Source organism: Mytilus galloprovincialis, chromosome 10 (genome assembly GCF_965363235.1).
Source record: "Mytilus galloprovincialis chromosome 10, xbMytGall1.hap1.1, whole genome shotgun sequence".
NCBI classification, from domain to species: Eukaryota; Metazoa; Mollusca; class Bivalvia; order Mytilida; family Mytilidae; genus Mytilus; species Mytilus galloprovincialis.
The window spans coordinates 82,419,378-82,441,239 of record NC_134847.1 but is presented as its reverse complement, the minus strand read 5'-3'; the positions used below and the strand labels follow the sequence as shown (position 1 = coordinate 82,441,239).

Sequence of the window (21,862 nt, the reverse complement as noted above, 5' to 3'; positions counted from 1 at the left end):
GAAACAATATGTAAGACTTAAAGAAAGTTTAAAAAGACTTACTAAGAACATCAGAACACTAGAACTTTTAAACCTAAATCTTTGACATTTTTTTTTTAATTGTTCTTTGTTTATTTTGCGTCTGACATTCCAATGTTTTTTTAATATAGAGGATTGGAAAATAGATTTAAAAGTGTCTGAGATCTGCTAGCTTTTGAACTAACACTTCAAATGCCAAAATGATGTTGCTTGATATTTGGAAATAATAAAGGATACAAAATGACTAGCGTAAAAGAATTCAAATAGGAAGACCAACGTTCTCGTCTGTACAAAAAACATGAAAGGCAAAACACTTATGAACCACATTAACAAACGACAACTACTGAACAGTCTCCTACACATTGGTTTACTAGATTACCACATATTGTTCATATATAAGATGATAACTAAATTAGGTGCAAGTGTTTTTATTCTAAATTTTGATGTGAATATATCATTAAAGGTTGTAATTGTGATTTCATTGATCAGAGAAATGTGGAAATAGTTAAGAAGATCAGTATTATTGCTGAGGAAAGGCATTTTTTGAACATTGCTTCAACTTCCGTCATTTTGAATACAAGCTAAGGGGAGATAATTCACTATAAGTAAACTATAAATAAAATTCACATCTGTCAATAATTCTTTTTAAAGATCTAAATTACTGTAAATTCAGAAATCATTGCTTGCATTTATTACTGCGATTTTGTCATTTCCAGTTTATAAACCTGTAGCATTTTTTCACAATAATAAAAATATTGCAATAATTTCCGACTTTACAGCACATCCAGGGGCGGATTTAGGCGGGGGCGTGGCGGGCGTGCGCCCCCCCCTAAAATTTCCAAAGCATGGGTTGACTTCAACATATTTAAGTATCAGAAGAGACCATTCAATCTTTTTTTTAACATTCAAAGTATATAAAACAGTCAGTTTAACAGAATCAACGTTATTACTAATCAACTGACCTACGCTTTATTAAAGTTCTATAAATAACTTCAAAGGAAGGTGTCAAACGCGGAGCTGCGTTTGATGACAAATATAATAGGTTTTTAGCAATTAAAGTAAAAACAAATGTTACATTGTATTTGCGGTTTTTATAATCAGTTTGTTTGATAATCGAAGTTCCAAAACATCCCTTACTCACTTTCACAATTTCATCATGACACGGTCAAGAAAACAGTGAGATTCTTTTATAATATCCCGGGGTAATGAAAGATAGAAATACTGTTTCAAGCGAAAGGTTAGTTTATTAATTTGTTTCTCTGTGTCTATATTTATTTCTCACTTGCAACCTAAATATTTAGCCGAATTCTGTACCGTATTACTGTATGCTTGGGATCCCAAGAAAATAAATATTACTGCGTAAATGCATCTCATTCTGGTTTTAGTTGTTTGTGGCGAACACAGTGAAGTCTGGCACGACCTCCGAAAATCATAAAAGTAAAAAACAGATAGTATGAAAGGACAATTAAAAATCGCTGGTAAAAGTAGAAATTTTCGTTTGAAAATTATATTGGTCAGGTGAGCAATTGTGATCTGTCTCGTCTCACTTTGCGTCCGTCTGTCCGCCCGTCTATCTGTAGATTGTTGTCAGGTGTGGATTAAGGCGGTTTCAGCTTGAAACTTTAATTTCTCGCTAATTTTACCACACAATAGTTCGAGATATCTACATTTCACCCCTTTAGAAGAATATTTCAATAGTTTTACCTAAAAAAAACCTCCAAAAATTTTTCGCCTCGCTCTGCTCGGCGAAAATAAAACTTTGCGCCCCCCACTAACTGGAAATCCTGGATCCGCCCCTGGCACATCAATCTTTCATACTAAAAGAGGTATTTGGAAGATGCATTTGTTACGGTTTGGGAAGGATTACTGAGTTCCTGAATTACATCTATATAGTGGACAATTGTCTCATTATCAATCATACTGTATCTCCTGAACTAGTTCTTTTTATAAAGTCAACACAAGTACATGTAATCTGTACAAATGTCTTCTTTGGTTAGTATGGGTGCTGTCATTTTCACATATAATTATTCTGTGTGTGCATGATCATGTCTCCTGTAAATTAATCAAATCTTTTTTCTCTTTTCTTAATTAGTTTTAACTTCCTGGTTTAATACTATCAAACAAACAATTATACAGCTCTCATGGCTATTGTTAATGGTAATAATAAATCACACTTTAATTATACCAGCATTCACCATTGTATGGAAAAGGGGAGGTAATTCATCTCTGGCAAGCTTACCACACATCCTTCTGTGTATGGCTTTATTGGATAATAATTTGGGTTTATTGGATAATAATAATTGGAAAGGATTTCCAGGGTAGAAGCAAATAAAAAATTTAATTACACAATTCATATTACAAAAGGTGATTCTACATTTGTTTAGATAAAGTAATTAACTCAACAGTTTGACAAGCTGGTTCCCTGCTATTGAAAACGGCATGATAAAGAATATTGTATGGAAAATGATCCACTTATTCAGAATTGTGGTACCAATTGCAATGTAATAATCAATCGGTATGGTTAACTCTATAGATACTGAATGACATGACAGTTGTATATTAACATTTCACATAGTCCAATTAAGGTAATAACCCCCTAATTTTGTTGATTGGGCTTACACAAGTTAGAAACTTATTTACAATATAAACCAGTTTATCCCACCATTCAAGGAGGTAGCCTTAAGAATAAGGGTAATAACTTCTTTTTCACCTAAATCCTTAAAATATTTCATGATGAAATTGACAGCTTGAAAGAGTTAGCTCCCCTAACCAAGGTCTACCTCCTTAAGTTTCATCCCCCTTCTCCATATATTGAAAACAGAATCATCTTTGGAAATAGTAAAAAAGTCTTTCAAAAGTAAAGAACTTTTCCAAACACCAAAAAAAACTGGTATCCATGTCATAAAACTATTACCAAAACATATATGAATAAAATTCATACAATAATCAAATACAATGTACTCATAAATTTATTGAAATAAAAGGCAAAGAAAACAGAGAATTTCTATTTCCACTCGCAGGCAGTGGAGAATAAATAGTAGTATGAAGCAGTGGTTCAAAGTTGAAGGGTTCAAGGACATCCTTAATAGAATGAAAACTTTATATGCAGATAAACCTTTCCAGTACCTACAAAAGAATTATATAAATACAGTGAAACCTTGAAGCATATGTATCTTTTTTGGCCAACATGTTACTATTAGCAAAGTATTGTGATGTTTTGATATTTGAATAAGGATACATCACACAGTAAGAATGTGTCACGTAGTAAAATAAATAATAATTGAAGAAAGGAGTTTTAGAAACAGTAAAATGCAAATTGAGTTGAAATTTTCAAATTCTGAAACAATAAATAAATGTAAAACATATTTCAAAGATGTTTCATTGTCAAAATTTTAATTAAAGCAATTAAATATCTTGGATTTGAATAACAAGTTTCAAGGTAAACATGTGATTAATACTTGAAATGTTTTTGGAGTTTGGAGATGTGACCATCAGCTACTCACAACATAGGCTTATAAATGTTGTTCTCCTAATATGATCATGTTCTGTGTCTGACAGAAAAAGATATGTCTTAAAAGGAATATGAGATACATAAAAAACACTTGATGAAATTTAATAACTATAGTTGATATCAAGTGATATACAATTCCTGAATTCTATAAGGATCGTTTATCTGCATATAAAGTTTGTATTTCATCATATTATCATGCAAACCCATAATTCCATGTGACCCCTAACTTTCTCCTCACCTGATGTGCCATACTTGATCTTTTTAAACAATACTAAATAATACAAGAATCAGGTTTATCATTTCATAACAACATTTCTGTGTAAAAAAAAGGATTTGATGATTTCATAAATATTTTAATGTCAAACTACAAAAAATATGTCACGACATCATAAGTCAGCTCTGTCTTTTTACAGAAACTGCTATGAGTGAAAGGTGCTTGAACTGGAAATATCACATTTGTGATGTCCCTGTATGTTTCACCATAGTGGTAATTCTGGTATAAATTTCACCTATACATCAAAATTTATCCCAACTATTTTCAAACACATGTTATATCTTTATGAACATTTCACAAATAAAAATTAGTTACTTGTTACATAAATGGAATTAAAGTTGAGGAATTTTGAGATTGTGACCTGGCTTTTTTTTGCTGATAAGTTAAAAGATGTCTTTAACTTAAAGCTACTATCGTAGTCCAATACAGTGATCTCATAGATGTGTGTTTAACATATATCCAACATATAGAAACTAGTTTGTGTGGACCACTATTATTTATTCAGTACAGGTACAACAAATTTCAACTGTAGGACAAATCCTGAATACTGTTAATTCAGAGATTTTTGCATGCATTTATCCTTGCTAAGGTTGTACAATTAACATAAAATATAAGATCAGTTATGAGATTTTTATGAAATGCTACAAACAACTATTTCAAACTATTTTTTTTGGTGTCACCGATCCATTCAAAATTTTTGTAATACATGTAATAACAACAACAAAGTATTGCATAAAAATTCTGAATTTACAGTATTTGAAGTAATGACATTTGATGTCTATACCTGAAGCACCAGTTATATCTTTTGCCTTGAGATCTTTGGCTTTCATCACTATCACAGTGAGACGTCCTACAGCAGGTTGGTAGGACAAGGACAGCAAGAGTTCTCCTAATTTACCCTGAAATTATGAATCTTCAAATTAGGATAACGATACATGACAGTGAGACATCCTACAGCAGGCTGGTAGGACAAAGACAGCAAGAGTTCTACTAATTTACCCTAAAATTATATATCTTCAAATTAGGATAACGATACATGACAGTGAGACATCCTACAGCAGGCTGGTAGGACAAGGACAGCAAGAGTTCTCCTAATTTACCCTAAAATTATTAATCTTCTAATTAGGATAACAATATATGACAGTGAGACGTCCTACAGCAGGCTGGTAGGACAAGGACAGCAAGAGTTCTACTAATTTACCCTGAAATTATTAATCTTCTAATTAGGATAACAATATATGACAGTGAGACGTCCTACAGCAGGCTGGTAGGACAAGGACAGCAAGAGTTCTCCTAATTTACCCTGAAATTATGAATCTTCAAATTAGGATAACGATACATGACAGTGAGACATCCTACAGCAGGCTGGTAGGACAAAGACAGCAAGAGTTCTACTAATTTACCCTAAAATTATATATCTTCAAATTAGGATAACGATACATGACAGTGAGACATCCTACAGCAGGCTGGTAGGACAAGGACAGCAAGAGTTCTCCTAATTTACCCTAAAATTATTAATCTTCTAATTAGGATAACAATATATGACAGTGAGACGTCCTACAGCAGGCTGGTAGGACAAGGACAGCAAGAGTTCTACTAATTTACCCTGAAATTATTAATCTTCTAATTAGGATAACAATATATGACAGTGAGACGTCCTACAGCAGGTTGGTAGGACAAGGACAGCAAGAGTTCTACTAATTTACCCTGAAATTATTAATCTTCTAATTAGGATAACAATATATGACAGTGAGACGTCCTACAGCAGGCTGGTAGGACAAGGACAGCAAGAGCTCTCCTTATTTACCCTGAAATTATAAATCTTCATATTACGAAAACAACAGGTCAAAAACACTTGTCTAATGCTGAAGGCCATATGGTGACTAGTTTGTTTATCTTGTATTGTTGGACTGCTGTTTCATTAACCTTTACTCTGCGTCTCATTAACCCAAGGTCAGCAGTGATTCTCCTTATTTATTGAATTTACACAATGAAATTCAACAACAACATCAGGTTTTTAGTTATTAAATCTGCTAGAAAGTCTAACAGTAGCTGAGATTATAAAATCTTCATAAAAAAAAAGAGGAACAAAATCAATTGTCAACTCCAGTCAATCTGAGCTATTCTTTGTTAACATCACCCGCTTAAAAAGTCTGATTCAATAAAATGTTTAATCTCACCACAATATGTATTGGTCAAATAGAATTTGTCTGAAGCAGCATGTGTAAATTGGTGACATTTCCGTATATTCTTTCAATTTAATCCATTTATTGTCGGCATGGATATATTTTTTGCTGAGTGATTTAAGTCAGCACAATTTTTGAACACAAGTTCAATCATTAAGTGAAAGACGTAGAATGTCTAGAATATTTAACAACAAACTCAGATGGATATGTTTTCAGATTTGGTATATAGGATCAAGAACTTTTTTTTAATATGATACAAAAATAAGGAGATGTGCCAATGAGAAAACTATCCATCAGATCATAAGGAAGAAGGGCGTATGTACAGACACTTGTAAACCTTAAGCCCTTCCGCTACAGCTGGGGCATAAAACTAGAGGCTCTTAAGAGCCGGTGTTGCTCACCTTGGTCTATGTGCATATCAAACAAAGGAAACACATGGATTTATGACAAAATTGTGTTTTGTTTATGGTGATGTGTTTGTAGATCCTACTTTACTTAACATTCTTCCTACTTACAATTTTCTCTATCTGTAATGAACTTGGCCCTTTAGTAAGAGGAAAATATTTTGTAAAAACTTACAAAATTGTTAAAAATTGACTATAATTCAAGATAATAACCAAAAACGGCAAAATTTCCTTAAAAATGACCAACTGGCGGGCAGCATCCAACAACCAGTTGTCTAATTCATCTGAAAATTTCAGGGCGGATAGATATTTACTTGATAAACAATTTAACCCCAGTAAGATTTGCTCTAAATGTTTTGATTTCAGAGTTAGAAGCCAAAATCTACATTTTATCCCTATGTTATATTTTTAGCCATGGCGGCCATCTTCTTTGGTTGGATGGGTCATCGCACACATTTTCTGAACTAGATACCCTTATAATGATTGTGGCTTCATTTGGTTAAATTTGGTCCAGTAGTTTGAGAGGAGAAGATTTTTGTAAAAGATTACAAAAAATTACGAAAAATTGGTAAAAAATGACTATAAAGGGCAATAACTCCTTAAGGGGTCAACTAACCATTTTGGTCATGTTGACTTATTCGTAGATCTTACTTTGCTGAACATTATTGTTGTTTACAGTTTATCTCAATCTATAATAATATTCAAGATAATAACCGAAAACAGAAAAAAATCCTTAAAATTACCAATTCAGAGAAAGCAACCCAACAACTGATTGTTCGATTCATCTGAAAATTTCAGGGCAGATAGATCTTGACTTGATAAACAATTTTTCCCCCACGTCAGATTTGCTCTAAATGCTTTGGTTTCAGAGTTATAAGCCAAAATATATATTTTACCACTATGTTCTACTTTAAGCTGCCTTATCAGGCGGCCATCTTGATTGGTTTGGTGGGTCACCGGACACAATTTTTAAACCAGGAACCGTAATGATGATTGTAGCCAAGTATGGTTAAATTGAGCCCAGTAGTTTCAGAGTAGAAGATTTTTGTAAAATTTAACGACGACGGACGACAGACGACGGACGACGGATTCCAAGTGATGAGAAAAGTTCACTTCGCCTTTTGGGCCAGGTGAGCTAAAAAGGTAAAATTAATCCCATAACTCCTACAAAAATAACCAGATGCTCCGCAGGGCGTAGCTTTATACGACCGCAGAGGTTGAACCCTGAACGGTTAGGGCAAGTATGGACACAACATTCAAGCTGGATTCAGCTCTAAATTTGGATTGTGATTAAATAGTTGACACAGCATAGGTTTCTGACACAGAATGAATGTGTTCTAATGAACTTAAAATTTTTGTTTCTCTTAGAGCAATTCACTATGCTGTTGAATATTAATCCTCTCAAAAAAATGTTTGAAGAAATTTTCTTTTTTATTTATGAAATTTCAAATGAGATAAAAAATTGAACCCAATTTTTTTAATCACATCCCCCTTTCCCTTATTCCAAAACTAATCTCAATTAAAATTTCTAATGGAGTTTGCAACAATAACTACTCATTTAAATACATCATAAAATATTAAGATGTAAAAAAAACTGCTTGTTATCACTGAATGGTAAAGATTATTTTAATTTATCAGTTGGTAGTAAAAAGTGAATATACATTGTATATTGTATATAACAAAGATTTAAGTTGATTCTGGACAAAGAAAGATAACTCTAATTAAAAAAAAAATTGATATTTCACAATATTGTGCAATTAGATATTTCTTGCCATTGCGCAATACTGTGCAATTGAAAAGACTTGCTATTGCACAATACTTAATATAATAATTTTAGATCCTGATTTGGACCAACTTGAAAACTGGGCCCATAATAAAAAATCTAAGTACATTTTTGGATTCAGCATATCAAAGAACTTCAAGATTTCAATTTTTGTTAAAATCAGACTAAGTTTAATTTTGGACCCTTTGGACTTTAGTGTAGACCAATTTGAAAACAGGACCAAAAATGAAGAATCTACATACACAGTTAGATTTGGTATATCAAAGAACCCCATTTATTCAATTTTTGATGAAATCAAACAAAGTTTAATTTTGGACCCCGATTTGGACCAACTTGAAAACTGGGCCAATAATCAAGAATCTAAGTACATTTTTAGATTCAGCATATCAAAGAACCTAACTGATTCATTTTTTGTCAAAATCAAACTAAGTTTAATTTTGGACCCTTTGGACCTTAATGTAGACCAATTTGAAAACGGGACCAAAAGTTAAGAATCTACATACACAGTCATGACAGTTAGATTCAGCATATCAAAGAACCCCAATTATTCAATTTTGATGAAATCAAACAAAAGTTTAATTTTGGACCCTTTGGGCCCCTTATTATGTTGGGACCAAAACTCCCAAAATCAAACCCAACCTTTCTTTTATGGTCATAAACCTTGTGTTTAAATTTCATAGATTTCTATTTACTTATACTAACGTTATGGTGCGAAAACCAAGAAAAATGCTTATTTGGGTCCCTTTTTGGCCCCTAATTCCTAAACTGTTGGGACCTAAACTCCCAAAATCAACACCAACCTTCCTTTTGTAGTCATTAACATTGTGTTTAAATTTCATTGATTTCTATTTACTTAAACTAATGTTATTGTGCGAAAACCAAGAATAATGCTTATTTGGGCCCTTTTTTGGGCCCTTTTTTGGCCCCTAATTCCTAAACTGTTGAGACCAAAACTCCCAAAATCAATCCCAACCGTTCTTTTGTGGTCATAAACCTTGTGTCAAAATTTCATAGATTTCTATTAACTTAAACTAAAGTTATAGTGCGAAAACCAAGAAAATGCTTATTTGGGCCCTTTTTGGCCCCTAATTCCTAAAATGTTGGGACCAAAACTCCCAAAATCAATACCAACCTTCCTTTTGTGGTCATAAACCTTGTGTTAAAATTTCATAGATTTCCATTCACTTTTACTAAAGTTAGAGTGCGAAAACTAAAAGTATTCGGACGCCGGACGACGACGACGACGACGACGACGACGACGACGACGACGACGACGACGACGACGCTGACGCCAACGTGATAGCAATATACGACGAAAATTTTTTCAAAATTTGCGGTCGTATAAAAATAAAAATGGCTTAATTGAGTGATTAAGGGAACAGTAGTTTAAGTGGTTAAAAAACAGATGAAATTGACAATATCTACCTCATATACATATATGCTGTAGCATAAACTAGGTCTTTATATCTTACCCGACTGTCTTTACATGGCTGTAGAAACCTCCACATCACAGGAGATTGATAATTATGTGTTATGTCTTACCCGACTGTCTTTACATGGCTGTAGAAACCTCCACATCACAGGAGATTGATAATTATGTGTTATATCTTACCCGACTGTCTTTACATGGCTGTAGAAACCTCCACATCACAGGAGATTGATAATTATGTGTTATGTCTTACCCGACTGTCTTTACATGGCTGTAGAAACCTCCACATCACAGGAGATTGATAATTATGTGTTATGTCTTACCCGACTGTCTTTACATGGCTGTAGAAACCTCCACATCACAGGAGATTGATAATTATGTGTTATGTCTTACCCGACTGTCTTTACATGGCTGTAGAAACCTCCATATCACAGGAGATTGATAATTATGTGTTATGTCTTACCCGACTGTCTTTACATGGCTGTAGAAACCTCCACATTACAGGAGATTGATAATTATGTGTTGTATCTTACCCGACTGTCTTTACATGGCTGTAGAAACCTCCACATTACAGGAGATTGTGACAGATCTATTTCATTTAGAGGAATGTATGTTTCTCCTATAGGATCATCCCGACTAAATCTGTCATAATCTATAACTTGTAAATATAATGTCTTCTCTAATAACTTGTTGTGTGGCCAGCCTGAAAACAATCATAAAAGCCTATAGTAAACTGCATTTTAGATTGAAGTTTGTAGAATAGTAATTTAATTGCTAACTTTGTTTTAATTTCATATTGGCTAGGCTACTCATTTTCATTAGTTTAACATTGAATCCCTTTGGAACTAACTTATTATTATCAGCTTTAAAACAGTTGTATCACTCTAGCACTAACACATAAGTTTAAAAGCTGAATCACTCTTGTACTAATGCATTAGCATATGCTTAACATTTAAATCACTAATGTACAAAATCATTAGCATTATAAGCTTAACAATTGCATCACTATTGTACAAACTCATTAACATATTAAGCTTAATAGTTGAATCACAATTTTACAAACTCATTAGCAAAAGCTTATTAGTTGAATCACTATTGTACAAATTCATTAGCACAAGCTTAACAGTTGAATCACTATTGTACAAACCCATTAGAATAAGCTTAACAGTTGAATCACTATTGCAAACTCATTAGCATAAGCTTAACAGTTGAATCACTATTGTACAAACTCAATAGCATAAGGGCGACATTAAAAGTTCAATGTAGGATAAAAAACTTAATTCACATAGTTTTATTCACTGACCCCCCCCCCCCCTCTTAACTTAATTTGGGAAAAATGGATTTACCAATAGGGATATATGTAAAAATCGATTTTAGATATACAAAACGCAGAATTTTACCCCCCCCCCCCAAAAAAAAAAAACTATTTGATTTAAGTTTTTTATCCTACATCGATCTTTTGATGTCGTCCCTAAGCTTAACAGTTGAATCACTAATGTACAAGCTCATTAGCATCAGCTAAATAGTTGAATCACTATTGTACAAACTCATTAGCATAAGCTTAACAGTTGAATCACCATTGTACGAACTCATTAGCACAAGCTTAACATTTGAATCACTATTGTACAAACTCATTAACATAAGCTTAACAGTTGAATCACTATTGTACAAACTCATTAACATAAGCTTAACAATTGAATCACTATTGTACTAACTCATTAGCATCAGCTAAATAGTTGAATCACATTAGCATAAGCTAAATAGTTGAATCACTATTGTACAAACTCATTAGTATAAGCTTAACAGTTGAATCACTATTGTACAAACTCATAAGCATAAGCTTAACAGTTGAATCACTATTGTACAAACTCATTAACATAAGCTTAACAGTTGAATCACTATTGTACAAACTCATTAGTAAAAGCTTAACAGTTGAATCACTATTGTACAAACTCATTAGCATCAGCTAAATAGTTGAATCCCTATTGTACAAACTCATTAACATATTAAGCTTAATAGTTGAATCACCATTGTACAAACTCATTAGCATAAGCTTAACAGTTGAATCATCATTGTACAAACCTATTAGTATAAGCTTAACAGTTGAATCACCATTGTACAAACTCATTAGCATCAGTTAAATAGTTGAATCACTATTGTACAAACTCATTAGCATCAGCTAAATAGTTGAATCACTTTCGTACAAACTCATTAGCATAAGCGTAACAGTTGAATCACCATTGTACAAACTCATTAGCATAAGCTTAACAGTTGAATCACTATTGTATCATTTGCATATGAGCTCAATATATTTTTCATTATATTTTTTCTTAATTAAACTTATATTGGATAGTAAAAAAAGAAATTTCAACTTCTGGATTTTATTTTGAAAGTTAGAAGTTACTATTGAATGTTTTTTTATGTTTTTATGGTAAACATGTTGAGTAATTCTAACACCTGACTGAGCTGCGTCTTTTCAAACCATTGTTATATGGTCTTTCAAAATTTCTTAAGATTCACATTATTCATATCTGAAGAATACTTTAGTTTCAGACATAAGATCGATATGCTTCTTGCAATACTGATATTTGATCAAATTTACACATTAAACACTTGTTTTTATATTCAATTACATTACTGCAACATCCAGAGGGTTATTGAACGGAAAAATCAACAACTTATTCATTTCAGCATGTACCTTTTAACTCAGTTTTAACACTTATGTCACATATTGAACAGCAGAAAATTGCACAGCTTGAAGTGACATTAACATGTTTGTATGTTATAAGGCAGAGATGTATGGAACTCAAGTTATGTAATTCTATAATGACTTAAATGTCACATCATGTCCTGTCTTTAGTTTGAGGATCAACAATCTTGTTATATATCCTTTTATTAAGATCTTGCTTAACAGTAACATATATATTTTTACTTGGACATATGAGTTTTCTCTTTGAATGTCTGGGGCAGAGTTTTATTTGCTATAGCTTTAGTCCAAGCAAACCTAATAAATCAACTCAAGCATTTCCGGTAGATTTAAACAAGCTTACTGGACTTAATTGTTGGAAAAAAAATGTTTTTTTATAAATCTCCTTGACAGTCTAATTCTACCTATACCTTTCCTAAGACATTTCCTTCCATTCATATTCAACACCCTGAATAGCTTAATCTTCTTTACTTATTATGATTAAATTGTATATAGAAAGTCTTTGATATATAAAAGTCTTGATACTGGTATTATATAAACTCAACTTTAGCAATGATCCATATAAATGAGGTCAAGGTCAAATAAACAGATGGACATGTTACAATTCGCCGTTTCAGAATCTAATGCATTCTGGGTAATATTTTCAAAAGCATACACCAAAACATTCTAAACACTGGAAATCAATTCAATGATGTAACGCTATTTTCATTTTGGTGTAGGAACAATGAGATTACCCACAGTCCTTTAGAATCTGAAACGGCCAATCATTCTCTACACAATATTGATGTCACATAAAATTCTTCTGAATTTGAGCTTTCTTGATGAAAACAAAATCAGAAGAAACACTTTGTATGCAGCAAATAAATATCAAGTGTTGTTTTCTTATTCTAACACTGGGTCAATTAATACAGCTGCTAGTGGACTGATTCTCATGGGAACCATCAGATTAATAGTCTGTACTTCAGTGCTGACATATTTTATAACATACTTTCTTTAAATTCTCAGTTGATAAATTAGGTAGTTATTAAGAAACTAAGACAAAGTAAGCCTAAGAAGAAGAAGTTTTTTTTAGAGTTTCTAGGTCTTATTTGGTCAAATAGGTCAAATATTCAAGTATGTATGCATCTTTGGATTTGTAAGATCCCGATAGGATCTGATAGGGATACATTCAGAAAAGGGCAGCTTTGACACATTAAATTTATAAAGGGTTATTTTTGTTTGATTAAATCTAAGACAAATATTGAATCATAACAAGAGTACACACACTGAAATGTCTCACCTTCTTTACTATTATCATTGATATTGTGTTGATAGTCCTAAATATTAAGCTTTATTATAACTGTCACATAAATTAAAGAGGTCAGATGACACCTGCCAGCTAGGCATGTACACCTTACAGTCCTTCCATACACCAAATATACTAGACCTATTGCTTATATAGTATCAGAGATATGGACTTGACCACCAAAACTTAACCTTGTTCACTGATCCATGAAATGAGATCCAGGTCAAGCGAAAACTGTCTAATGAGCAAGAGGACCTTGCAAGGTATGCACATACCAAATACAGTTATCTTATTACTAATAATAAGAGAGAATTTAACATAACAAAAAAATCTTAACTTCTTTTTCAAGTAGTTACTGAACCATGAAAATGAGGTCAAGGACATTGGACATGTGACTGACGAAAACTTCGTAACATGTGGAATATATATACAAAGAATGAAGCATCCAGGTCTTCCACCTTCTTAAATATAAAGCTTTTGAAAAGTTAGCTAACACCGCCATAGCCGGATCACTATCCTTTGTTGAGCTTTCTGCGACAAAAGTGGCATGCTCGACAAAAATGAGGTCAAAAGACAGATGAACCCTGTGGGATGGATATGATCATACAAAATACTAATTATAGTGGACTAAGAACTTATAGTATCAGATAAACATACCTCATCATGCAACTTGATAATGACCAATGAACCATGAAAATTAGGTCAAAGTCAAAAGAACCTAGATTACTCACGATAGATATCCAGTTGTATTAGTGTATAATTGCCTACAAAAAATCCTAAACAACCTGTCACTAAAGATGAGTGCACCCTAGAAAGTTACAGAGTATAAGGTATTATTGGAAAATAGAAAATAAAATACATTTGAAAGACTGCTAAAAATAATCTCATTAAAAATCTATAACAAAATGTTAATTAGTAATGAATAGAAAATTCAAATTAAATATATTTCTTCTCCTGAGTAAATGTAGGAGCAAATTATAATTAATGAAACCACAGGAAAGAATGATATTATATGAACCAGCCTGTATATTGTGACATAAATCTATACCACTGGTGACATCAAGACTATATAATAAGAAGTCATACTCCAAGTGCACTGCAGTAATGGGTGTCCTCAATAGTATGAGTTATACACTTTATAGATAATATCAAAACGAATTGTCTTTATGGCTATTTGTAATTTATAAATTACATTTTCTATTTCCTATATTTATGGTTATTTCTAAGAAAACATGATCCTTGAAATGAGGTTATTATGAAATTGATATTTAACTGTTCGTCTATTCCTTATATTGAGTTAGATGGATGTATGGATCCTAAAGACAATTCTGATCCCGGAAGGCATCTGTATCTTATTTACATTTAATTTCTCTTGTTTTCTGACATTTTTACATAATGTACCTATAATGGATTTTATAAATGTCAGATCTTCCTTAGATCACAATATATACGTACCATGTTAGCACCAACTAAATGTTGCAGACCTCTAAAAGTTGGTTATTTATTGCAGTATATCTTTTACTTGTTTTATTTCTATGAATCTATTTCCACAGCAAAGAGCTATTAAAGGAATTCAATCAAGGGAACCATGACATTCAGTTGCTTATAAATTCAATTAAATCAAAACTATACTTACAAATATTAAAACAATATATAGATATAGGAAGATGTGGTATGAGTGCCAATGAGACAACTCTCCATCCAAGTAACATGTTATAAAAGTAAACATTGTTTTTTATAGGCAATTGCAACTGAAACTAAACATGTGTTAAACACTTTTTTTGCAGGAGTCTGATCTATTTAAAATTAATTCATTTTATAAAGAGCTGTTTAAAGTTATGTCATATATGTCTTATCCAACATTGGTCATATGGACCTCAGGTAATCTTACATAAAGTAAATGAAGGCAAGTCCTTAGACTTAGAAAAATTGATCAAATTGTACAATTATATCAAAATAGAATTCAAATCGAACCAAAGAAAATTAGCAATCATATATAAGATTTATATGCTTAAGACATTTCTTACCTTCAAAGAGGAAACATTCATTCCATCGTGGGTTGAGATTGCGTTTCTTCACTTTTGTTAAAAGTTTATGTTTTTTGTCGGGTAGTAATAATATTTTAACATAAGGGTCACTAGTTCCCGAAAAGTCTTTGGCAATTAAATTTGTTGCTTGTAACACTTTTAAAGTTAATGTTAAAGTTTGAAAATCATAACTAAGTGAAATTTGTAATTTTCCTAATCCACAATCAACACCTTCTGTAGGATCAGGTGGAGGTAACTCTTCTTCAACAACAGGATCTTCCATTAACATATTAGCGAAGTTTTTCATTCCCTTCCAAACACTGCCATTTTCTTCATCTGTACTTGTTGTGGACTTTTGTGAGTTTGATTGTGATAATGTCTGCAAAATAAAAATGTTAATATAAATCCCTTTTTCAATGGTAAATTGTCATCATGCTAATTTGTACCTATAATTATCTATCAGTGATACTTTCAACCTGTAAACCAAATTATTTTTGTGGAAACTTTATTTTGCGTTTATCGTTTTTTAGTTCACTTCTCTAGCCATTAATTTTTGATGATTTTCACAAATTCACAATGTATTTATATATATTGAAAGCCCCTCTAAGTTTCGCATACTTGTGAATTTATACTATTACTAACTATTTTCTATTCAACTTACCAAGACAAGGATTGGAAATTTGGTGTAAGGAAAAGGGTGAGGGGATCCTGAGAATAAGAAATGAGAGGACCTAATATTTTGACACAAAATCTTTAATTTTTTTTAGGAAAAGAAGGGGGGATGTCTGAATCTGCACCTTTCACAGTGCAGAACTAAGGTTTGTTTTCATTTTTGATGTTTAACACCACTTTTAAGAACAACTTTTGGACTATTTTGTGGCGACCAGTTTTAATTGGTGGAGGTAGCCGGAGTACCTACAGAAAACCACAACCTATGATAGGAAAACTGATAATCCTAGTCAATTTAGATTGGAGTCAAGTACATCTGCACTGAAGCGTGGTTTGAACTCACAACCTCAGTGCTGCAGAACTAAGGAATGTGTTAATTATCAAATTTTATTCTCCTTCAATACACATAAAATGAGCAAGCAATGACTAATTCAAATCCCTATTAAAGGAATATTACAATAATGAATGGAAATATCAAACTAGGATCTATAAGGGAGAAATGTATGAGAAATTAATCTACTACATTGACTGTATGTGATATATGTGATTGATTTAAAGCAATGAATAAACAGAAACAAAGGTTATAAAGTAGGTCAAATATTAATGGTTTGTTTCTTTCAAAAATCCAAATCCAAAAATAGTTTTAATATTTCAATTCTACAAAACGTCTCTCTGTGCAAATCATACACACGAAATAATTTGAATTAGTCTCTATCTCTGTGATCCAGCTGAAGCTGTGGACAAATAGTAAATCTATCATAGTAATTTAACAATTGACCGAGAAATCAATGTGGAAAACAAAGGCAAATCCATATTTTTAATTGTTTGATCTAGCTCAGACGGCTGACTCCATTACTTTTGAATTTACTTATGGTAAACAGACCACCAAGTTGTTAAAAGCTTTGTAAACAAAAAACGATTCAAAATAATTATTATATGGAGAGATTTGCACTATGGAAATTATATATAACTGACAAAATTTTAATTTTAAAGAATTGGCATCTGTTTTATTGGAACCTTTTCCTAGTAAATTTTATGACATCAATTGGATTCTGTATATTTCATTGCAATTAAATATTTATGACAAATAATAATTAACAACTGATATTTAATTACCAACCATATATATCAATACATGTTTGATCAAATTACTGAATTAATACTCCCTCAATAAGCAACATCTGTAATGTAATGATTTCCAAAATGTAACATAGTTTTTCCAGATATTTTTTTGCAGCTTCAACAGATATTGTAAATTGGTATACATAATTAGATAAATGACAAGTGCTGTCCAGTTCGTCAATATGGTCAGCAGCCACAGAATATGAAAAAAGACAGTTAAATTCACAATTGTTTACCTGAGAGATTGTTTCGTAATTCACCTTGGTTCACTGTCAACTTAATTACAACTGGTCACCAACTTTATATTTGAGCTTGGTCAACCATGGTTTTCAAATTGACAATGGTCAGCCACTGAAAACTTTGAGCTTTGTCAACCATGGTAACAAAAGCAGTTCATAAACCACAGTTGACCATGGTGTAAAAGCAAATCCACATTGCATCCTTTACTTGATTTTTCCCAACTTTTAAGTTTTTAACCTGACTTTCCCTGTAACCATTAACTATTCTTAGTTTCAAACAATCAATCTTGGATATAATAGTTGAACTTTGTATTGCATTGTTTATATATGTCTTATATTTATTCTCACATCTTCCCATAATTGGATATGTCTTTTTATCTTCTTAAATTCTCTATTACTTTCTGAGTTTTAAATCAAAGGCAAAAGATATATTGTATTTAAACAAAAAATGTTGCTGTCAGCATAGCGAGACATACAAATATATATCAATTGATTCTTTTAAATTTCCTGAAACTGTTTCTTCACATCTCTGAGTATAATGAATTAGTTAGTCAGCTAAGTTCATCATTATAGTCATATAATACTATCACAATGAACCATGCAGATAATAATTAAATCAATTCTAAGATATATCTGCAACAACAAGCCTAAATTATTTCAGATTATAGGAAAGCCAGTTTACTTCTTTTACGCTTGAACACAAGCGTTTTTAAATCATTTATTTCAATTTCAACATAATCTCTGACAAATTTCCATATGAAATTAGAATGAAAAATCATAGATCATTTGTCTATTGTTCTTATACAACATATATCTAATGAACACACATGCAAAATTTTGAATGTAATTTGAATCATTATGTTTTTCACATCAAGGAACAGCTTTATAGCTTTTAAGTTAGTAAAGAAATAGAAAAAAAGAAACAGGGCCCCAGTCTCCAATGATTCTGTTTTGCTCATCACAATAACTGACAAGAAGGTGGTACTTAAATATCAGACATTGAATAATATAAATTGTTTTTAAAAACAAGGGTTCTTCAAAGTTACAGGTCAACAGAAATAAAATTCATATGCATGTAGTATTGAAGAAATACATGGAACACTTCAAAACAAAATAAAATCACAATATGTTAAATTTGTCAGTAAAAAGCAGTAATGAATCATTCAGTCAACCATAGGACATGAAAAAAAAAAGTTTTTGGGCTTCTGATTATATCCATTATGTATAAAAAAAATTAGGTCAATATATAACAATCATCATAAAGGAAATTAAAAAAGCTACCTCTGTAGGGAGGCTGTCTTCAGCAGGTTTATGTCAATTTTGTTTGTCTGAATCTGTAACCCTTATCAATTACACTGGATACCACTAAATTGGGTTACACTACAATATATATAATTCTTTGTTTTTAATTAAACTTACTCAAGTTACTAGTATATGACCAATTATCATATGACCATTGAAAGCGGGACAAAAATATTCCCACTGACATACAATTTCATATTTCCATTTGTCAAAATGAACTTTCCCACATGTAATAATTCTCCTTACACTTTTATGTGTTTTCACTTGCCTGGAGTGTCATGACGATCTTTTCTGACTTGTTTATTTTAACTTTAACTGTCCCTTGTGTATAAAGACTATTTCCTGCTTTATTAAATATTAAACTAAAAATTTCATCTATCTATAACTAATTTTGAAAAATTATAATAAATTTAGTACAATGTACTATTATGTGAAAACTTTAAACTAAGATTTGATTCTGATTATAACAATGAGTGAATTTTAAGTGGGTAAAAAAACTAAAAAGATACCAAGGTGTCAATAAAAAATAAATGAATATTTAAAGTTGGATGCTGATAAATTTGTTCATGTTTTGGAGTGAACAATCAACTGGTGTTTCAACAATGTTTCAAGCTTCAGAAAAAGCATATCTTCAATACTAGTCATTATAAATCTAAGTATTAATATCTATAGAAGAGATTTCAGAACAATGTCACTGAATGGGCCTGTTCTATTAGTCAACAGTTAAAAATTGTTATTTATAGAACTTGGCTGTCCCAAATAAGCATTTAATAAGTTGTTGTCTTTTAAGTTATGCCCAACTAAATAAGCCCCTCATAAATGATCCTCCTTAAGTTATGCCTGACTAAAATCAGCACATCATAAAGTTTTGTGTCTTTAGTTGTACCTGTCCTAGTTAGCACTTTATTAATTTTGATCTTGAGTTGTGGCTGTCCTGAATCAGAACCTCATCAATTGTTGTCTTTAGTTGCACCTATCCCAAATCAGAACCTCATAAATTGTTGTATTAGTTGTGCCTGTCCCTGTTACCATGCAGTGCCTCATAAATTGTTGTCTAGTTGTGTCTGTCCCAAATCACAGCACCTAATGAATTGTTGTCTTTAAGTTGTAGCTGTCCTTAGACAGTCACCCATAAATTGTTGTCTTTAGTAGTGCTTGCATTAGTCCCAGAATCAGCACCTGTCCATGTTTATATATCCCAAGGCATCATTTTTATTACTCACAATTTTACAACAAACCACCCATATGATGATAGTGCTCAATAGTTTTCATCTGTCAACAAGTTTTAGATAATAATATTTCAAAACAAATTATGGAGATGAACACCAAGTGATGAGAATTAGGTACCTGTCATAATAATGATGTAAGAGTCAACACAGAAACTTTCCTTAATTCTAATTCAAGAATGTAGGAGACAAATTTTATTTAGAGAGGGAAGAATATTTAGCCAATTTTTATAAAATTGATGAAGATACAAATTGTACATGCCTTTTCAAAATAATATCTAAAGATATATCACTTCCAAAGAACCAATCAAGGAAGAGAGTTATATGGAGATAAATTAAGCATAGCTAACCCCTGTCTAACCAGTTTATTCTAATGGTAACATTTGACAAGATACAGATATTGTAGGATTGACTCACACAGCAATGGTCAATCATTACACACAAATATTTTGTACAAACATAGAAACCCAGCAGTTATAACTGACAAATGATTAAATATTGTTGATTTGGCTGAGAATAATGACTTTAGATCCATCAAATTTGGTGAACAATTACCAGCAATAATCCAATTATCCCTCCCTGGAATAAATTGTATGATATTACCATGTTCTATCAGAATCTGATATGACAGATATCAATAAGGAAGACTAATTCAGAGTTTGAAGTGTCAAAGTTAATCTTAAAACGTAACCACGTCATGTTACAAATGAAAAGACAATTTACGTAACACTTCGCAACTAATTTGAAAGCTGAGAAATGCTTTTTGGGATATTTAAATGATGAAAATGGAATTCTGGATGATGAATTTAAATGTTAAATGTTAAAACCTGATGCTTAATGTTGAACTTTTACAGATGTATTTATACTTTTATGCAAATTTATCCGCCATTACGTAAAATCAAACAAGATCCCATAAAATTTGACATCACAATATAAAAATTTGACGTCAAAATTAAAAAGTGATTGTTGCTTGACGTCAGAAGGTTTAATTCGTAGCTGATCTTTAGGTCATTTAGAGATAAAAGTCAGCTTAAATACCCAAAGTGTAGAACTAAAAAAGTTTGATGACAAAGTTGTGTTCCTTTAACCAAGACCATATTTTAATGTTTTATTACCCATGAGAATTACTGAAAGGTTTGATCTAAGTTATCATGTAGACCTAATTTGACATGACTGAAAAATCAGGATGTTTAAGCTAATCACTGATGTAGTTCTCATGAAAACTACCATTAACAGATGTATGAGTATGGTTTGGTCATTGTTGAAGGCTGTACAGTGCCCTATTGTCATTAACGTAGAATGTTAGCATATTCTTTGGTCTCTGGTAGATATGTCTCATCAGTAATCATATTGTCCTTCCATTCACCTGTGTAATACTGTGCCCAGTCTCTAGGTAATTCTAGTATCATCTTTACAATGTAAGCAGATTACTTATTAGCCACCTCATAATGTTCGAAGAGAATTTTTCAGTGACGTCACAAAGTGTCAAGCTTAACTTTCTTCAAGCATTGAACTTATCGAAGATTTTTGGCTAACAAGTTGGATTTCTCATCATAACTTTCTTGTAAGAAAGAAAATCCTTATCACTGCCAACAAAAATAATACTTGATGTCATTAATAATGGTCATATAACCATTCATTATTAAGACTTTATTTTTTTTATACTTTGTTTCCAAATAT

At 31.8% G+C, this 21,862-nt stretch overlaps 1 protein-coding gene across 9 annotated transcripts in view; it reads right to left on the bottom strand.

Moving 5' to 3' along the window:
• The window catches only part of LOC143048580 (synaptotagmin-7-like), a 166,902-nt gene that overhangs the window by 10,666 nt on the left and 134,374 nt on the right, over window positions 1–21,862 (bottom strand). For 6 of the 9 annotated variants that reach the window (XM_076222333.1, XM_076222334.1, XM_076222337.1 and 3 more), the window contains 4 exons: window positions 15,625–16,003; window positions 10,139–10,308; window positions 4,588–4,702; window positions 3,768–3,800 (listed from right to left, as the gene is read on the bottom strand). In XM_076222333.1, the coding sequence (XP_076078448.1) occupies window positions 3,768–3,800; window positions 4,588–4,702; window positions 10,139–10,308; window positions 15,625–16,003 (697 nt within the window). The remainder of the gene's footprint in view (window positions 1–3,767; window positions 3,801–4,587; window positions 4,703–10,138; window positions 10,309–15,624; window positions 16,004–21,862) is intronic. The other 3 variants (XM_076222338.1, XM_076222339.1, XM_076222340.1) reach the window with 1 other exon arrangement.